The sequence below is a fragment of the Gobius niger genome, assembly GCF_951799975.1.
Source record: "Gobius niger genome assembly, chromosome: 1".
In the NCBI taxonomy this organism is placed as follows: domain Eukaryota; kingdom Metazoa; phylum Chordata; class Actinopteri; order Gobiiformes; family Gobiidae; genus Gobius; species Gobius niger.
This window is the reverse complement of record NC_136852.1, coordinates 39,205,592-39,225,290: the sequence shown is the minus strand read 5'-3', so window position 1 is coordinate 39,225,290 and position 19,699 is coordinate 39,205,592. Positions and strand designations below refer to the sequence as shown.

The 19,699-nt window shown below is 41.1% G+C and overlaps 3 protein-coding genes across 9 annotated transcripts in view; 1 reads left to right on the top strand and 2 right to left on the bottom strand.

Moving 5' to 3' along the window:
• LOC306971638 (tetratricopeptide repeat protein 16-like) overlaps positions 1–19,699 on the top strand; it is a 76,097-nt gene that overhangs the window by 26,110 nt on the left and 30,288 nt on the right. The window lies entirely within an intron of this gene.
• The window catches only part of LOC306970960 (NACHT, LRR and PYD domains-containing protein 3-like), a 41,404-nt gene that overhangs the window by 10,284 nt on the left and 11,421 nt on the right, over positions 1–19,699 (bottom strand). The window contains exons 1-2 of one of the 6 annotated variants that reach the window (XM_079567061.1): positions 5,640–5,739; positions 5,226–5,312 (exon numbers count right to left, since the gene is read on the bottom strand). The exons of 3 other annotated variants lie outside the window; for them this stretch is intronic. In XM_079567061.1, coding sequence (XP_079423187.1) covers positions 5,226–5,312; positions 5,640–5,737 — 185 coding nt within the window. In that variant the 5' untranslated portion in view covers positions 5,738–5,739. Of the gene's footprint in view, positions 1–3,186; positions 3,276–3,445; positions 3,539–5,225; positions 5,313–5,639; positions 5,740–19,699 lie in introns of those variants that run through there. 2 more of the 6 variants (XM_079567060.1, XM_079567063.1) reach the window with 2 other exon arrangements.
• On the bottom strand, positions 9,792–19,559 carry LOC306971277 (NACHT, LRR and PYD domains-containing protein 3-like). The gene is made up of 9 exons (XM_079567504.1): positions 19,382–19,559; positions 17,519–18,993; positions 17,275–17,448; positions 16,362–16,532; positions 15,381–15,554; positions 14,955–15,122; positions 14,383–14,559; positions 10,014–10,174; positions 9,792–9,880 (listed from the first exon to the last, which is right to left on the bottom strand). The coding sequence occupies exons 1-8, from the start codon at positions 19,421–19,423 to the stop codon at positions 10,054–10,056; spliced, it is 2,502 nt and encodes an 833-aa protein (XP_079423630.1). The 5' UTR covers positions 19,424–19,559; the 3' UTR covers positions 9,792–9,880; positions 10,014–10,053.

Genomic DNA, 19,699 nt, shown 5'->3' with positions numbered 1-19,699 from the left:
CTGTTTGAAAACAGTTAAGGGGGAAAACAATTTTGAAAAAATCTAAACTTTCTCTAATTATTGAAAAACTACTTTAACAAATGCTGAATTATGAATATAGTTTCTACTAAATAAAGATCCAAAGTCATGGAGAGGAGCAAAGTGGTTCAACAGTCCATAAATACATAAAAAAACGGAGAATGCTAATATGATGCTACATGTTAGCATCGGGCTAATGCTAACGGTTAGCTAGTGCTTGCTACAACTGCCGTTTTTTCACTTCTACTGAACAATCTGCTGTGAGAAAATATCCATATGGACCCGATTTGTATGTGATAAATAAGTTCATATTCCACCAGAAAATGGTTAAAAAGAGGGAAAATTGTGTTTCCCAAAAGATTCTATTTTCCCCCTCGGCGAAGCCACGCCCCCTTCTATGACGAGATGCCGTCTGTATCTATATTGTTCCTCTACCGCTATGGAGCACTATTTTTTGTGAGAAATATAAGTGTTTTCTGGGGGTATTTTGCAAACCCGGAAAACCAGATGCCTCAATTCAGTTAACTCCGCCCCCTCTCTCCAAGCGGATCTGCCCATGCATTATTAGCAGTAAAATAAATATAAATATCACAGCACTAAGTGAAGTTACTTCACAATGCAGTTATAAGGAGTTGACATCTGCAACACAAGCTAACATGCGTTTGGATTGACTCACCGCTCTGTCCTGGCCGCTCCATCGGGTGTTTACATTATGGGACTCGCGTTGGTTATAAAAGTTAATCCACTTTGATTCTGGCGAAGGTTCACCAAACATCCATCAAGAGACAGTCACAGAAAAACACTGTTTTGGCTGATAGTCGCCGAATCCCGGAAAGAAATGTCAACTTCTGGCGAGTGAACTCTTCTTTAAGAAGGCTGAATAAAGTCCTGTACCTCTCGCAACCAAAAGCGCTTTTCTCCGTGACATTATCATTAGGTTAGAAAAAAGAACAGGTGTGTCCAGAGTAGGTTAGAAAGAGCTCCTTCTTCACAACTTTCAGTGCAAACATGACATCTGTTCAGATGCTCAAGGGGTGTGTTTGTTTTCTCTGCAAGGGCAGCGCGGACGCCTCGGACACTTTCTTTTTTTAAATTATTTTCTTCTTTTCTTTTTCGTACAACATAAATAATGAAAAAGCTGTTTTATAAATGAAATTAGGGCATAACATTACAGACGTCGGGCTCTTCCTGTCTGACATTATGACCTAAAAAACGTCAGAGTGTTACAAGTCAGTGGTTTTCCAGGAGAGGGCGGAGCAGCTGCAGCAGGATTCAGGAGAATTGCTTAGAACTGCGTGAATGAAGCTAAAAAACATTCTGGGGGTGTTTTTGAGAAGGAAGCAGTATTACAACATGGTTAAAAGCTACAAAAAGTTTATTTTACATGATATAGGACCTTTAACATTTTAAACTCTGCATACTCCTATTAAAGTAATAGGCCACAGTTTTTCCATACTGAGATTTATGTTCTTACTTGAGCTTAGACGAGTTAATGCACCTGTCTTTGTGCGTGCGCTCAGTCACAAAGATGTTGCGCAGTAATATCTTCACTTTACTGCGCGGATGTCGAAGTGCTCCAATTACGCCTTACAATATTTATCCGCTCAGACAGAGCCGGTGCTGGCCCTTCTGGGGCCTAAGCAAAAATCCAGACGGGAGCCCTACAGTTCGCATCCTATGGCTATTCGGCGAAGAGCGAATCCATTTACGGTCAAAAACAGTTCCACTGTACAGTAGTGCAGGGCAGAAGTGGAACATAATGACCTCCATTCAGACCCTGCCCCTCTGTGTGAGAACCACTAACCACCAAGCCACTGTCAGACTGGGATTTAGCACTACTACTAAGTATTTCCCCCACTTTTTAAAATGGTAAATGGCAAATGGTCCCATTCTCTCACCCCTGGTCCCTGACCCACAGTTTGGGAACCACTAATTTAAAACTAACTGAAACCTACACCTGATGTTTATTTCTGTCTTGCTATTGAGAATTAGCCTGTGAGTCGCCCAATTCGTTTTAGTCACTGTACTCATGAGAACTGTGTGGATTCAACTCCTCTTTGAGACAAAAAGGCCACGTACAATGGCTTTACTCTCCTCCGCCAAACTACTGTCCTGATTCTCCGCTAGAGACAAGAAGAAGATAGTTTAAATGAGTGTATGGCCGATGACGTCCAGAGTCCGCGCAGAGAACATGCAGGCGCGCATGAGGCGAAGAGCTTTGGAAGTGACATTCACTTCAGCAGACTGCTCCGTTTTGGTGTTGTATGTGGCAAAGTAGGCGGAGAGTGAGTGAGCGCTGTCAGAGAGTCTGTCCCATTACAACGCATTGATTAATCAGTGAAACCACATGTAGTTTGACTGAGATGCGGGGCACCTTGTGTAGTTTGCGTATAGGAAAAAACGCCTCTGGGCTTAGAAAATCGACATGTTTAATTTTGTGTATTTGGATCATTTAACTACTCACGTAACCGTATTTAAATAGGGGAACAGCTTGGTCGCTTCTTACTTCACCCATGTTTGGACCCATTCAGGAAAGGAGGAGAGGCTAAATGCTAACAGCGTCTTTGGTCTTTTTGCGTGACTGAGTGCACGCACAAAGACCAGACAGGTACGCATCAACTCATCTAAGATAAGGTAAGAACATATCTCCGCATGGAAAAACGGTGGCCTATTCCTTTAAACACTGGGGTACACCAGTTCGCAATTTCCTTCTTTATGGGAAGCCATTGTTTCTCCCATTATTATTCCATGCAAGATTAGTATTGTCTCACACAAATACATAATTCAACTACAGAAACATAAAACATTTATTGCCATGTGCGTACCACTGCTAATCCTTCATAGGAATAGGATGGAAGATTGGCATCGGTCTCAACAGACAATATGGTGCAATGGTTTGTATTTCTTACCTTGAGTCTGGAGGAGTCGGTACAAGTCTGAAGTTCATATCTTTGTCTTTGCTCTTAATGGACAGATTGGACATTAACGCTGCAGATCTGCTTCTATGGAGAAGATACATCATAGATTTTAGAGATTTTTTTCCCCACCTTAATATACAACATATTACACAGGATTTGTAACAGCTTTTTTTTCCTGATTTTGTGTTTTTGTTTCATGCCTTGTCTCTTGGCAGACTCTTAATATTATAGTAATGTTTTTGTCTTTTACCTTGAGTCTTGAGGAATGGGTTCATGACTGAAGTTCATATCTTTATCTTTACTCATCATGGACAGATTGGACACTGAGGCTGTAGATCTGCTTCTGTGGAGAAGATACATCATAGATTTTAGAGATTTTTTTCCCCACCTTAATATACAACATATTACACAGGATTTGTAACAGCTTTTTTTTCCTGATTTTGTGTTTTTGTTTCATGCCTTGTCTCTTGGCAGACTCTTAATATTATAGTAATGTTTTTGTCTTTTACCTTGAGTCTTGAGGAATGGGTTCATGACTGAAGTTCATATCTTTATCTTTACTCTTCATGGACAGATTGGACACTGAGGCTGTAGATCTGCTTCTGTGGAGAAACAAAGATTTTACGTTACAAGCATTCACGAGTATGCAAGTAACTGGAGATGGGCAGGACACCTTTTTTTCTGACCCACGCCAACCCGATCGGATGTAAAATCAAACCTGACCCACCCGACCCGAAAACATTAGTCTCCGTTTGCCGACCCGACCTTAACCCACACACATTAAAAAGCCGCAGCATGAGCCGCTCTGCAGCTGGCTGTCACTCAAACGGGAGCGTGTCACATGACAGCGAGTTTACTGTGGAGAATTAGCACCTGATGTTTTGTTTTGCCACTGCGCTGCTGAGGAACCTTTGAAATCGTTTATGGATTTATCAGGAAACAAGGAACTGAAACTTTCCTGAGGCTTAAGTTTTACCACGTTATGGATAACTCATTCTGTCAAACTAAACGGAGTTTGGACTAAAGTGGAGCAGCCTTTACCAGAAGAAGTTGCTCTCCTCAGGTTGGTAAGAAGCTGTCGCCTTGTTATTTGAATTTTACCTTGCTTCTTGCTGCTCCCTTATTTTCGCCACATGTGCATGTCGCGCGGAGCGGACATCAAAGTCATACAAAAGTGATAGGCTAGGCGGCATCTAAACAAAACATGCTAATGATGCGTCTACCCTAACTGAACATTCAACAAAACACAGCCGACTTTGTGTGGCAAGAAATGCACTTTTTGTTATAAGCCAACAATGTAAGGACAAAAAAAAAAGTGCACCTTCTAACCTGACCCACCCGCACCCGAAGATGTGGTAGCCTATACCCGACAGAATCTGCGGGCCCCGTGGGTGGACTGCAGGTATTGGGTCGCTCAAGGAGTCACTTTTTATGGGGCTTTTTACACTTCAACTTACTTATTTGAAATCCGAAAGAAAAGGTGTGAAACACACAAGAAATGTTTCAGTTTTCTACTATGTGTAGTTATGACACTGATGGTGATAATAATTATTGTTGTTTTTTTCTTTTTCATGGTTTTCATTATTTTTTTTAATGTGGACTGTGGTTGCTGGAAACAGAACTTAAAGAAGTTTATGTTTAGTTACAACTCTTTATTTATTTTATTATTTTATGTATTTATTTGAAAAGGAGGGACAATACATATTAATGAACATTTTTACAAATGTAAATATGCCAGATTATAGCCTTAGGCTAATTTCAATCTGCAGACCCCCTGGCAGGTTGATGTTACACACGAGTTAGTAAAAACATACAGAGACACTATATACAGACTATGTACAGAGAGACAGGAATGAGAACAGTGATCACATCATGTTAAAACAAATAACAATAACTAGAGTGGACAACAGAGGAGAATATAGAAAATAGTAAATGCATCGACTGTATTGCACAAACCTCAATAATGCACATGCCCTGACAGACCTGATATTGCACTGACCCATATTGCGCCATTCTTTATTACATTGACCCGCATTACACTGACCCCTATTGCCCAACCCATGTTATCGGACTCTTATTGCACAACCCGTATTACACTGATAATTGTATCTCTTGTATCTTAGTTTGTTAGTTTGGTGAAAAGTCTGTAGTCTTGACTCTTGACTTAGTCCTGGCTTTTCTCAGACTCTCAGTATTACGTCTTATCTTCTTAATGTTGGCTGTGGCTGCATGTTCTGTGCAGTTTTATTTTTTAACTTGGCTTTTGCTGCATATTTCCCTTTTACTTACCTTGTGTCTGGAGGAGCAGGTTCCAGGCTGAAGTTCATATGTTCGTCTTTACTCTTTACGGACAGACCAGAAACCGAGGCTTCATGTCTGAACAGGAAAACATTTTTAGAATGTTAAAAAATGTCTTAACCCCCACCCAAACTGAGCACAATCCCTAAAAGCTTCTTGAAAAAAATCACCAAAATAGCAACATAAACAAGGATGAAAACGAATCAAAAAAACACTAGAAAAGAAGCCAAAAAAAGTTTCAAAAAAGCAACAAAAAAGTTACACAAATGTGGCGAAAAAGCTCCTGACTCTGGCTAATAGGCCTTTTAGATTTGGGTAATGCTGAACTGGAGAAAATGCGCTCAGTTTAGGCGGGGGTTAAGTGGTTCAACGTTAGATTAATATGAAGGAAATGACTGAGCTCACTTGGTCCCACTGAGATCTGGATCAGCGCTGCCCCCTTGAGGCTCTCCTTTGCATAAGTTTCTGTTTCTCTGAAAATCCATGTCTTCGTCTTGTGCCATGTCTGCTGTAGGTTGCATGACTGAGCAACCTACTCTGAAGGAAAAGGATGAATAGAAAGATATTATGCTGCTCTTTAAGCATGTCACACCTTGGAATGGACTTTTTATGTACATTTAAGCATACATATCTGCCTCTCACACTATTGTATGATGTCATATTTCACTTATTGCTGCACACCCATTACTGTATATTTCACTCTCATGTGGAATTTCTGCTCTTTAGTTTGCTCATGTGCATTTTTTGCAATATACTTCCTGGGTTCTGTCCTGTGCTGGATAACTCCAGCACAGGACAGAACTCCAGTTATAAAGACATCATAAATCATAAAAACTGGACGACAAAAGCACTCACCTCAAACGCTCTATGCTTCAGCCTTCCCCTGGATCATAACAAACTCCTCCCCCTTTGTGCAACGTCATGTGAGTTCACTGTTGTGGTTGGCTGAGTCAAACTGCATGGCCCAAAGTCAAGCACCACATTCTCCAAAAACATGAACACAGCTTTCTGGGAGTCTGTATTTGTGGTGTTCTTAACAACTTTTTGATCTCAATATTATTTATCAAAATAAAATAGGAGGCTAGAAAATAGGCCAGAGGATATAAACCCCTGCAATAGATCACAAAATATAAAAACAAAATTAACTAAACTAAAAACAAAATTGTGTTGGCCAACCCGCAGGTAAAGGAAACATGGTAGGCTGCCTTCATTGCTCCCCTGATACGGTGCACCGCCTCCTGGGTTTGTCCTTGTTTAAGGGACCTCCACTACAAACTAGCATCCTAGTTTTTCCGTGTTTGCACTCGATGTGGGACATTATCAACCTTATTAAATGAATCAAAACTAAAATTGTGTTGTCTATTTATGATGCCACAAACACAGTTTCACCACCTGCAGTTTTAGCTATAGGCCAGAATATGGCCCAATTTCAATTTCCCCCCTTTGCCCTTCGCCTTTGCCCTTTCCCTCCATTTTGTGTGTTCTTTCAAATGGACTTTAAAAGTCGGCGACACGAAGGAGCGGGACTATGGAAACAGATTTGAGACAAAACTATTCAAATTACTTTTAAAGGAACTCAAATGAAAAATAAATTATAATATATCTTTTGGGATTTCAGAAGCTAGTATTGTCATTCCAACATAAAAATAAACAATAGAACATAAAATGACGAATAGTGCTTAGAACCTGACTCCTGAACGATCATTCATTGATGCCCTGAACCCATTTACCTGAACCAAAATTAGATTAATTACAAAACCACTAATTGTCTGGGTCTGTAATTTCAAATTTAGAAGCACAGAAAATGGTTGTTTGACTGGAAACCTCTGGAACCTTCAAAATGTGGAGATAGGTAATGGACAGTCTATTTTAAGGTATATAGAAAACAATAAAACGTTGCTAAATCATAAGATAAGATTTATTGATCTTACAATGGAGAAATGTATTTGTTACATTCAGCTCTTAGAAACACAATCATACTGGGTTTGCATTTTTGGCCCCTGCTCCAAATGAGCTCGAGACCCCTGCTTTATACTACATACGGATTAGACCAGGCCTCCATCCATCGCCTGGTCCAAAACGCTGGATGTGCACATGACTCTTGATCTGGCCTCTTTGCACTGGCTCCCAATGAGCTACAGGATCCAGTTTAAGGTCCTATTGAGGGTTTTTAAATGTTTGAGTTGGATGGCTCCGTCTTACCTGTCACTGAGCTTCTGTCTATCCATGTTCCAAGTAGATCAAAGTCGGCAAACCAAATGATGATAGATGTCCTGAGATCTTGGATGGAAACAAGGGGCTTTTGCCCTGACTTTGGAACAGTCTTCCTTTACGTCGCCATGGTGACGTGAAAACAGGAAGTGACCTCCCTCTCTCCTGGTGCAGCTGAATTGTTTGCCTTTTTCAGTGAATTGTTTGCCTTTTTCAGCGAACCACGTTGTTTTTCTGGATACTTTTGTACGTCTTTACCGTGTTTTTGTGGAGGTTTGGTGGATTTGTTTACTTTGAGAGTCCAAAATGATCCTGAAGAAAGCAGCTTTTTGAAGGGAAACAAACTGCTAGCTTATCAGCTAAACCCATTTGAGATCTACAAACATCTTCTTCTGAGACACTGAACAGTGAAGAGGCACCAAGAGCCCCCACACCTGCAGCACGGAGGAGGCGTCACAAGAGGAGCTACAGGAAACAACAAAAGGGACCAACGAGGAGATGGTGATAGACTGTGGAGGGAGCTGTGCAGGAGGAAGAGGAAGGACGAGGTGGAGCTGACCAGTGCAGGACACCACGCTCTGAGACGGGGACAAGCCCAGGAGGCGGTGCACCGTTTCAGATGATCAGAGGAGACAGAGGGCAGCTACAGTTTCTCCATCCTCCAAGGTCATGCGGGTGGAGTGGCTGAAGGACAACGAGATCATCGACCCGGCCGAGGACAGGAACTTCTACATCACCGTGGACACAACCTGATCATCAAGCAGGCGCGTCTGTCCCACACGGCCAACTACACCTGTGTGGCCAAGAACATCGTGGCCAAGCGCAAGAGCTCCACCGCCGTGGTCATCGTCTATGGATTTCCCATCAACCAGTGCTCCTCCTGTGACCAAAACAGTGAAGATGGCGGCCGCGACACAACCATCTTTCACCAAAGAAAAAAAAAAAGAGTGGAAAAAGAGTGGTGCGCACTGAATGGGTGCTGCTGCCGGATGCTCTCTCATCGAATGCAATTTCTCCATCTGTGAGATCAATAAAGTATCATCTTATCTTATCTTATCTTATCTTGAGCGTTAAAACAGCTCAGTCTTTCATTATATACTGTATATCTTTTGAAGGCCCGAATGTTTGCACGAGACTTCAACACAAGTTCAGCAGGATATTTTGGTGGTTCTTTTGATTGCAATTGTCACTGTGTACTTTTTAATTCGTTTTACTTTTTTTGGACTTCGGAGCAGAGATGATTAATGTGCCCTTGACCTACAGTTTCAGGGTTCGACATGGTTGCCAAGGACAAATATACTTTTTGTGTGCTGAAAAATGCAGACAGCAACTGAAGCCATGTAACCTGACATTAATTAAAACTTCTTTTATTGTCTGCCAGTGTGCGCTCGCCGACAGTTCATCCACCGCTGAATGTCCCTTCTTTTCACCTTTATGTTCGCAACCTCCCTCTCTCTCGGTACAGCTGCTTTTTTTGTGCATTTTTCTGTGAGCTGCATTTGTGGTTTCTGTGCCACGTTGTTTTACTGGATGCTTTTGTTCGTCTAGTGCCATGTTTTTGTGGTGATCGGTGGATTTTTTTCACTACAGAGTGTGGGGGATCTAAATAGAATAGAAAGCTTTATTGATTGGGGGAAAAAAATCACAAAATTGATGCACATTTTTAAGTCTAAACAGAAACAGAAACTTCAACAGCAGCAATTTCAACCTGGATAGACTCAAACAGACAAAAGCAGCGATTAGATTAAGATTAAGATTTATTGACATGTATATTAGTTTGGGCGATCAGACCCCGGCAGTAACATCGATGTATGAAAGTCAGTATGGATGAACAGCTTGGAGTTAGGGATGTCTTCCCCCGGAGCCTGGACACTGGTGGTGATATGGAAGACCCGTGAAGCTGCAGCAGGTAGAAGCCGTGGATGGAAGAGGCGGAGATGGGGTGGAGGCAGGTCGTAGCGCAGCTGGGAAGTGAACGAACCATGATTGCTGGGGCTTAAAAGCGGGACCGAGGGCAATGATTGGCTGCTATGGAGGTGCGGCTCTTACGCTGATGGCTAAGGTAGAGGTGTGGCCCTCTCGGAAGCGATCATTGGCTGGAGGTATGTGATGCTGAAAATCGTCTCCCAGGTTGAATTAACGCCTAGGCTTCATTTGAGTGGACCTTCCGCTCAATAAACCTCTCAGTAACCTTATAAATGTGAAAATAACAGCTATAGAAGGAGATCACAGACTCTTTGTATAAGGACTGAAGCAAAACTTTGTTCATGACACAGTCTCAAACGTCAGGCTATATTTGTTCAAGGTTTTTTATTGCAATGTCCATCTTCTCTGGAGTCAGAACCGTATTAACAAAGTTACAACAAAAACAACTGCAGCATCTTGGGTTCACTTTGAGGAGTGGTGCTATCTCTTATCTCTGCACCGCGAGGGCTCTGGAAGTCAAAAACATACACATCATTAAAAGCATATTTTATAGTTGTATTGACATCATGTGTTCCCACCGTTTTTATCACCAAAGTGACAAATACTGTCATTAGAGTCATGGTAAAGCACAATCTGTCTTACCGTTGTGTTTGCTGTCTGTGGCCTGGTCTTTAGACGTTTCTCAGCTTAATCTCGCAGGCGTCACGTTGTTCTTCCGTAGATCCAGAGCCAGTGAAGGATGAGCCTTCTGAGCGGAGACCAAAGACTCACGGCTGGAGCCAGACAAACCACATGCTTTTAAACTAAACAGAAGAAACATTAGTCAGTTTGAGCTTCACATTTAGAAGGGACATAATGCAGTTCATTGGGTCATGTTATTGATCCTGTTTGTTTCTCCAGAGCTCATAACACTCACAACTGTACACAAGAGCCACCTCCGCATTGAATATTACTACTATATAAACTGTTTAAGGTAAGTGTGTCAAACTAAGTGTACTTCAATGTATAAGGTAAGAAATAAACATCAAAAGATAATTCACAGCTGTAGTGCTGTGAAAAAGTATTTGCCCCCTTCCTGATTTGTTACATTTGTTTATATTTATCACACTTACATGTTTCTGATCATCAAGACAATTTTTATATGACACAAGGACATTCCCACTGAATAAAAAATGCAGTTTGAATGATCATCACATTTATTAACCTCTGAACTCCCACCTGAACATGTTTTCTCCAAATTCTCCAAATCTAAAAGCTTCTTCAAAAAACAAGAAGAAAATGAGGATGTAAACGCAACAAAAAAAGCGAAACAGTGACCAAAAGAAGCGACAAAAATGACAAAAACTCAACAAAAAAGTGACAAAAATCCAGCAAAAAAAAAGATAAAAATCCAGCAAAAGAGTGACAAAAATCCAGCCGAAAAAATGTCAAAAATCCAGCAGAAAAAAATAACAAAAATCCAGTAAAAAAGTGACAAAAATCCAGCAGATAAAAGACAAAAATCCAGTAAAAAAGTGACAATAATCCAGCAAAAAATGACAAAAATCCAGCAGAAAAAATGAACAAAATACAGAAAAACGGACAAAAATCCAGCAGAAAAAAGACAAAAATCCAGTAAAAAAAAAAGACAAAAATCCAGTAAAAAATGACAAAAATCCAGCAGAAAAAATGAACAAAATACAGAAAAACTGACAAAAATCCAGCAGAAAAAAGACAAAAATCCAGTAAAAAAAAAAGACAAAAATCCAGTAAAAACTGACAAAAATCCAGCAGAAAAACTGACAAAAATCCAGCAAAAAAACTGACAAAAATCCAGCAAAAAAAGACAAAAATCCAGCAGAAAAAAGACAAAAATCCAGCAAAAAAAAAAAAGAGAAAAAAATCCATCAGAAAAAAAGACAAAAATCCAGCAGAAAAAATGAAAGACAAAAATTCAGCAGAAAAAAGACAAAAATCCAGCAAAAAAGTGACAGAAGAGCAGCAAAAAAGTAATAAAAAAGTGACAACAATGGTATAGAGGAGAGAATGGATTTGGTTTTGGCGGGTGGTAAGAGGTTAAGGGAAAGAAAAAAAAACAAAAAGAGCCGGCTCTATTGGCTCCCAAATGGCTCTTCATATTTTTACATAATCAATTTCAGACAAATTTAGTAGAGATTTTGATTTGGTTAAATGAGCTGTTAGTATTAGTAATTTGTTTCAGTACAGTTTTTCATTGCTTTTATATGGCTTATAGTGGTCTGCGCCCACACTTTAAAAACTGGTATTATTATTTTAGTATGTACTATTCTATTTACACTCAAAATCCCTAGTGTTTCCCCCCAGTCCCTCTGCTGCCTGTGTCAGCTCCGCCCTCCTCCTGTTCCTGAGCTGCAGCACCTCGCGCTGAGAGAGGAATACAGACTCCAGACATCACTGAAGTCAAAACTTTAGCAGGACTGTCCTTTTTTTTTTGCTTTTGTAGTGGTCTCACATGAGGAAAAGGCCGACATTTCGACGTACGGTCGCGTTGTTTACTTTTCACTCCACAAACCCAGCGTAACTCTATCTAACCATCAAACCGAAAACATGAGGCAGATTTGTCTCAAATAAAAAGTGACCAAAAGCTAGAGAAGGACTGACTATTTTTTAAGCTTGTAGAGATCTTGATTTTGTGTAAAGAGCATATTTGTTCCTCGCCTTTCTCCCTCTCCCCGACCACATTCTCTAGCTCTTTCCCCTTCTCACTCTCTCTTTATTATTTCTCTGAGGCGAGTGTAGCGCAGAGCGGTGCATGTGTAGCATAATAAACAAACAAACATTTTAAAAAAAGCCGGCTCTTTGTACAGACTCGTTCGCGACCGACCATCACTATAATCCAAACCTCTCTGGCCCTGTGTGAAAAAGTTAATGCCCCCTGGTTATCCCGCCCTTTACATCAATAACTGAAGTCTAGTGTTTGCGATAACTGGTGATGAGTTTTTATCTTAGAGTTGAGTCATGAACACTGACTTTGACTGAGCCCAGGCTGCAGCTCTTCAGATGTTGTTCTGGGTTCTTCTGTGACCTCCTGGATGAGTCGTTGTTGCACTCTTGGAGTCATTTCATGGCATTATAGGTTTTCTTATCAGATTTTGTAGCCTACTTTATATGTCTAGGTCTAAATGTGATATGTTCTTGATTCAACAAACTTGGTGGTAACCAGGCTTGGGAGTGGCCAATGAAACTTAACTCAGCTTCAAAAATCTGGTTATTCACAGATAATCACAGAGGGGGCATTTATATTTTCACACAGGGCCAGAGAGGTTTGGATTTTTCTTTCCCTTAATAAATGTGATAATCATTCGGAAACTGTATTTTGTATTCACTGGGAATGTCCTTGAGTGATATAAAAACGTGCTTGATGATGGGAGACATGTAAGTGTGATAAATATAAACAAATGTAAGAAATCTGGAAGGGAGCAAATGCTTTTTCATGGCACTGTAGATGTCCAGGGGTGGCGTTGAAAGGGTTTCATGAATTATATACTAATTATAATACAAATTGGGTTTAGAGATCAAAGATTATCTGTCTGAATCCAACGTAAAATATCCCATTCATCGTTTGGAAAAATGTTAATAGCACAACGCCGGCTAATCAACTATGTGCCAACTCATGGACATAAAACACACAAGATTGAATTGAAGATTTGTCTAAAACGTTATAAACTGAAAAGCTATAAAATAATTTTGTCGTATTTTCAAGTATTGAATATTTTCTTATTTGTAAAATATCCACACAATGGTCAGTAGTTAGCATAGAGCCGATTAGCCGGTGTAATGCTTTTAAACTCTTAAAGGAATAGGCCACTGTTTTTACATACATGAGATATGTTCTTACTAGGGCTGTCACGGTATGAAAATGTTACCTCACGGTTATTGTGACCAAAATTATCACGGTTTTCGGTGTTATCGCGGTATTTTTTTTAATGTGTGTTAATATGTTCAGAAAGCATTGATAGTCCTACACATACTGAAATAGTTTCAAAAAAGTTAAACAGTGCTTATTATATAAAAAAATAGAGACAAAGCCTTTTCACATCAAAGTAAAGGAACTAAAATGATGTGTTGTTGATCGTTTCGAGGTTATTACATGTACTATTTATAGCGCCAGAAACGAAGAAGAATATTTTTGAACAAGATAAACCGTCTATATCAGGAAAATTGTCCTTAGTTTGTTTCCTTCCAGTGAGCTTTCGCTTTACATATTTGGGAAAATGCCATCAGACAGTGATCATTGTTAAATTCATAAAACTGCGGCAAGAGTGAATCTATTGCAATCTGCCACCGGGAGCCCCGTAACGCATTGTGCCATTATGCGGAGGTATCCGGACACGGCTTATGCTGGCGGTGGCGCTGCAGCCGCACTATGGGGCGACTCGTTACATTCTCCCTCAACCCAAAGTCCCACATCAGCATTTCAGCTAAAACGCTAACGTTAGCTTACTGCTATAGAGCTGTGAAGACGGTCACGCAGGAGAGTCAGAGGTTCGAAGTATTGCTGCTTTAGAGACACTTTTTCCTGCACGTTCCGCAAACAGGAAAACTGTCTCTATCAACAGTTCTTCAGCTTTCTTAAAATACCCAAAACATGTCCAGACTTCAGGCTCGGTCTCTGAGGCTGATAGATCCTGCGCGCTGTCTTCTCGGACATGATTCCAGCTTCGAGAAAGTTTTGTTTTGGTTGTAAGCCAATAATAATATAATATAAAAAACAAAGATGTTGTTAGCATTTGGCCTCTCCCAATGTATTCCTATAGCACCAAACAAGTACGCATCAACTCTAAGCTCAGGTAAGAACATATCTCCGTATGAAAAAAAAGTGGCCTGTTCCTTTAATACTAATTTTTTGGGAAATGGATGCTAAAAATAAATAGGAAATTTTATGTCGGATCCAGACACGTGGCCGGAGGTAAGGTGGGACTGTTGAGCTCTATACGACCTGGTCCTGAGTCTGAAAACTTAAACCTAACATTTTTAGAGACATCGAACTGACCTGAGAGTCTCCAGGCGACATTCTGGGCTCTTCAGAAATTCACATAAATGAGGCACTCCTGAATCAGCTATGGCTTTGTTAAAGCTCAGATCCAGGTGTGTGAGATGTGATGGGTTGGACTTCAGAGCCAAGGCCAGAGAGGAAAAGCAGATCTCTGACAAATTACAGCTCCTCAATCTAAATAAAGAATCAATAATTTGATTGACATTATAGTGTGTATACATAGATAAAACATACAGAACAATTTTAACATGTATTATGGTAATTATTTCTGCACCACCCTTACCTTTTTGTTTTTATTTTACCTTTATTTAACCAGGAAAGTCCCACTGAGATTAAGAACTAGTGCTGCGCAATCGTGCCCCCCCCCCCACATATTGAAAATTAAATATTTAAAAAATTACTTTGCATGACATTAAAAATGTTTAAAGTGCAAATGACCCATTTCACAAAAACTTAGTTACCACAGTTACATTCAAGATGCATGTTAACATTATCCCACCAAATCAAGAAGAATTACAAAAACTTCAGAGTTCACACATAACTCACACAGTCAGAGACAGTGAACTGACCTGAGAGTCCCCAGCTGACACTCTGATCTTTGGAGAAAACCACACAGATGAGACACTCCTGAGTCTGTCAGTCTGTTCCCACTCAGGCACAGATGTGTGAGCTGTGAGGGGTTGGACTTCAGAGCTGAGGCCAAACAGTCGATCTCTGACAAACCACATTCAGCCAATCTGAATAAAAAAGTAGTTATATTTTAGACTTCTGTAGCGGAAGACACCAAACTGAACTGTACATCTGTACCTACTTTAAAAAAAAAAATGCTTTGTGTCATATAAAAATAACAATTACATTAAATTGAAAAAGAAATTAAAAGAAAGTAATTCATTCATTTTGTATAACTTTTTATGAACTTAGAATTTTAGTTATAGTTGTTATGCATGACAGTGAAAATGGTTAAACATGAGTTTAGTTCCAGAAAGTGAACTGACCCAAGAGATCCTAGTCGACAGTCTGGATTTTTCAGAAAATCACACAAATGAGACACTCCTGAGTCAGTCAGTCTGTTCGAGCCCAAATCCAGGTGTCTGAGATGGGAGGGGTTGGACTTCAGAGCTGAGGCCAGACACAAACAGCTGATCTTTGACAAACCACAGTGCTCCAATCTGAGTAAAGAGAAAATGATGTGATTAAAATCAACAGTAAACTCTTTTAGGGTTTATAGATAAATAAAACTCTGTTAAAAATACTGTTATTGCAATAAACAACAGCCTGTTTTGTCAAAGTTTAAAGGCCAATAATGGAATTGTCCAGTCCCAGATAAGATAATAAGTTCAACGATAAGCCTCCTTTTTTCTCAGTTTACACCGTTTTTCATTTCACCCCTCTGGGGTCTCCCGGACATCAATTTGAAGCTACATCACCAGTAGCTTCACCTGCTTTGTAGCAGCTGTTCTCTTAAGCTGATGTATTCGTCTGCAGAAACCGTCCTCATTGTGCATTTATCTGCACAAACCCGTGTGTGCTCTGAATCAGCCACAAATCTCTTAACAGTTCAATGATTACGCTTAATCTTTCGTGACATATCGAAGGTTTTCATACCTAGTCCAAGGCATTCGACTATTTCACTCTTTTCATCAGAAGAGAGATCCTTTTTCTTTCCCATATTGCTTGAAAATGGTGGTCTGCTTAATAGTGTTTTTTCAGTAGTTTTTCCCTCAACTGGGCTTACTTGACAACTCATAATCACAAGCGTCTGTGATTGTTGTTAGTGATTCAAAGAGCCCTGACTGAGACACAATACCATCCATGAGTTTCATTGAAAAACATATTTTTTACCTTTATGACATTGACCTTTATGGAATACAAATTGCATAATAATTTGGAACATACTTATTAATTATTGGGACAGGCCTAAAGGTAACGGAATTGTTTTTTTTAAACCTGGAATACATCAGAGACAGTGAAATTACCTGAGAGTCTCCAGTTGACACTTCGGGCTCTGCAGAAATCCACACAGACGAGCCACTCCTGAATCTGACAGGTTTTCATTATGACTCAGATCTAGGAGTGTGAGATGTGAGGACTTCAGAGCTAAGGCCAGAGTAGAACAGCTGTTCTTTGACAAACCACACCACTCCAGTCTGAATAAAAGATAGATTATATTTTTAATGTCCATAGACAACTCCAGTTAGGTTACACAACATTACTTGTCTGTAAGTCAGTGATGGATTGTCTTGTTTTTTTTCAGCCTGCCTTGTCTAGAAGTCTAACCTGGCCCTCAACACTGCTTCTACTTTTACAAGCCGCCCCGCAACCATTAAAATTAATAAATATATAAATATGATAGGTCTTTAATTCCGTCCCAAGAAAATCCTTGAAAGATGCCTAAATCTAGCAAAAAGATGCAAATCTACAAGGTTTGGGGTTGTCAGTAAAAAATACGTTGGTTTTAATCATTCCCTCATGCTCTCTCTATCTCCCTCTTTCTCAGAGGAGCAGCATGCAGACTGTCAGGGTAGACAGTGGATAGAGGTAGAGGTAACGCAAACTCATGCACAGAGGAACCAGTCTAAGATATGGGTTATTGGGCACCATAAAAGCTGCAAAACACTGCTTGTTTTATGAAATTCCAATGTAAAAACACTGCTATAAAGATGTTGAAATGAAGACATGGCTTTATAGAAATGATACGCGCTTACTGCAACCTGAGGGGTCCGTGGGGGTCCACAAATGAAGGACATCTGATTAGTCTCACAATGGATAAAATCCAATTTTTGCAACAGCAAATTTCAAGTACAGCAGTGACATTTTATTTTAGTTCGTCAGAGAACAGAGAATCAGCCCTAATCCAGACTAACTGATGTCCTCAGAGACAGCACTGACCTGAAAGAAGAGAGTTGACAGTGAGGACTCTTCAGTCCAGTACACAGTGAGGACACTGCTAAGTCACTCAGGTCATTTCCATTCAGGTCCAACTCTCTGAGATGGGAGGGGCTGGACCTCAGTGCTGAGGCCACCACTTCACACTGCAGCTCTGAGAGTCTACAATTAACAAACCTGTGGACAGATGTTTAAGTTTGTTAGATTAGTCCAGCTAAAGGTTTGCTGTTTGTAACTGGGGACTGACCGAGCCTTACGGCAGTTCCTCACCGCCGGGACCAGTCTTTGTTTACCCTCAGAAGACGTGTTGTACTTCTCTAGATCAAGCTCCTCCAGGACCTGCTCTGAAATCAGCAGCATGTGGGCCAGAGCCGAGCACTGGATCTCAGACAGTCTCTCTTTAGATCCACCTCCAGACTTCAGGAAGTCCTGGATCTGCTGGTGAACAGACTGGTCCTTCAACTCCATCAGACAGTGGAAGATGTTGATGCTTCTGTCAGGAGAGACTTTCTCTGAGTTCATCTCTTTAAGGTTTTTAATGACTTGTGTGATTTCTGATTGGTCCATTGGACTCAGCAGAGCTCCTAAAAGTCTGTGGTTGGACTCCAGGCTGAGGCCATGAAGGAACCGCACAAACAGGTCTAGGTGGCCGTTTGGACTCTGCAGGGACTTTTCAAGAGTTTGTTTAAGAAACTCGTTTGGACTTAATTTTGAGATGGTCTTTTTGCTTGTGACTCCAAGAAACATCTTAACTACATCAGTGTTGTGGCTGAAGCAGTGGTGCAGGTAAACTGCTGCCAGAAACTCCTGCACGCTCAGGTGGATGAAGCAGTAGACTGACTGGTTGAAGACACTCTCTCGTTTGAAGATCTCAGTGCAGAGTCCAGAGTAGACCGAGGCCTCGCTCAGGTCCAGACCTACCTGCTCCAGGTCTTCTTGGTAGAACATGATGTTTCCTGTCTGTAGGTGCTCAAAGGCCAGTCTCCCCAGCTTTAGAAGGAGCTCCGTATCTGCGTCTTTCAGCCACAGTGTCTCAAGGCTGATCTCCTGAACCATCTCTGTCAACATCTGTTCACTCTCCACCTGCTCCTCTAGGCTCGGATTCTCCTCTGGACAAACTTCCTGATCATGGGACTTCCTCAAAGTTTTCTTCACTGAACCATCATCATGTCCTTTTTCAAACTTCCTCTTCCCCTCATTCAACAGCGGTTTGTACTTCTTCTTCCTTTCCGTCTGCACCAACAGGAAGCTGGCGTACATTTCTGTGAGTGTCTGGGGCAGTGGTCCGCTCTGATGGGTTCTCAACACATGCTCCAGGACTGTATAGGTGATCCAGCAAAAGACTGGGATCTCACACATGTTGTGGAGGCTGCGGTTGTTCTTAATGTGGGACAGGACTGTTTGAAGCTGCTCTTCATCAGAGAACCTCTTCCTGAAGTACTCCTCCTTATGTCGGTCAGTGATGAAGCCCCTGACTTCCGTGACCCTATGCACGCACTGGGCTGGAATCTGATTGGCTGCCGCTGGGCGGGAGGTGATCCATATAAGGGCTTGAGGAAGCATAGTGCCTTTGATGAGGTTCACCAACAGTACTCCGACCTCTGAGCTCTGTGTGACATCAGAGATCCGCTCACAGTTGAAGTCCAGAGACAGTCTACTCTCGTCAAGGCCGTCGAATATGAACAGGGGTTTACAGACGGACAGAGTGTGAGCTGGGAGCGTCTGTGGGTCAGAGACATGGAAGAGGTGTCAAAAGAACTCTACTTGCAAAGTATTTTATACCTGCTAAGAATAAAATAGAATAAAGAATTTCATTTGACCTTTATCTAATCAGGACAGTCCCACTGAGATTTCAGAATCTCTGACCTAGAGGGGAACCTATTAAACCTAGCATACATTTTTGTGATGGGGAAACTGGTACACCTGGTGTAAATACTACATAGAAAGGCCTCAAACAATCGGTGATCGAACCTTTTTTATGAGACAACAGTGCCAGGATTATAAATCACAGCTTAAAGAGGAATAATAATTTCAAAAGTAGATAATATTTATGGAAGTTCAAAGAAATGAAATTTAGAGACTAAAAAATCTGGAGGTAAATGTGTGTGACCTGTGAAGTGAGTGCTGGATGGAACGCTTGGATCAGCTCCATCAGACTGTAGTCCCTCCCTCTGACCAGGTTGAGCTCTCTGAAGGACAGTGGCACCACCAGCTGCAGCTCCTGGTTCTCTGAGCCCTGGGCCCAGTCCAGACAGAACTTCAGGACTGAGAAGGTCTTCCCCACTCCAGCCACGCCCACAGTTAGCACAGCTTTGATTGAGCCCTGCTGCTGTAAAACCCCCTGCTGCTGCTCAGGGGGCAGAGGTTTAAAGATGTCCTGGCACCTGATGGCCTTCTCCTCGATGTTCTTCTTGGGCAGTTCCTCCAG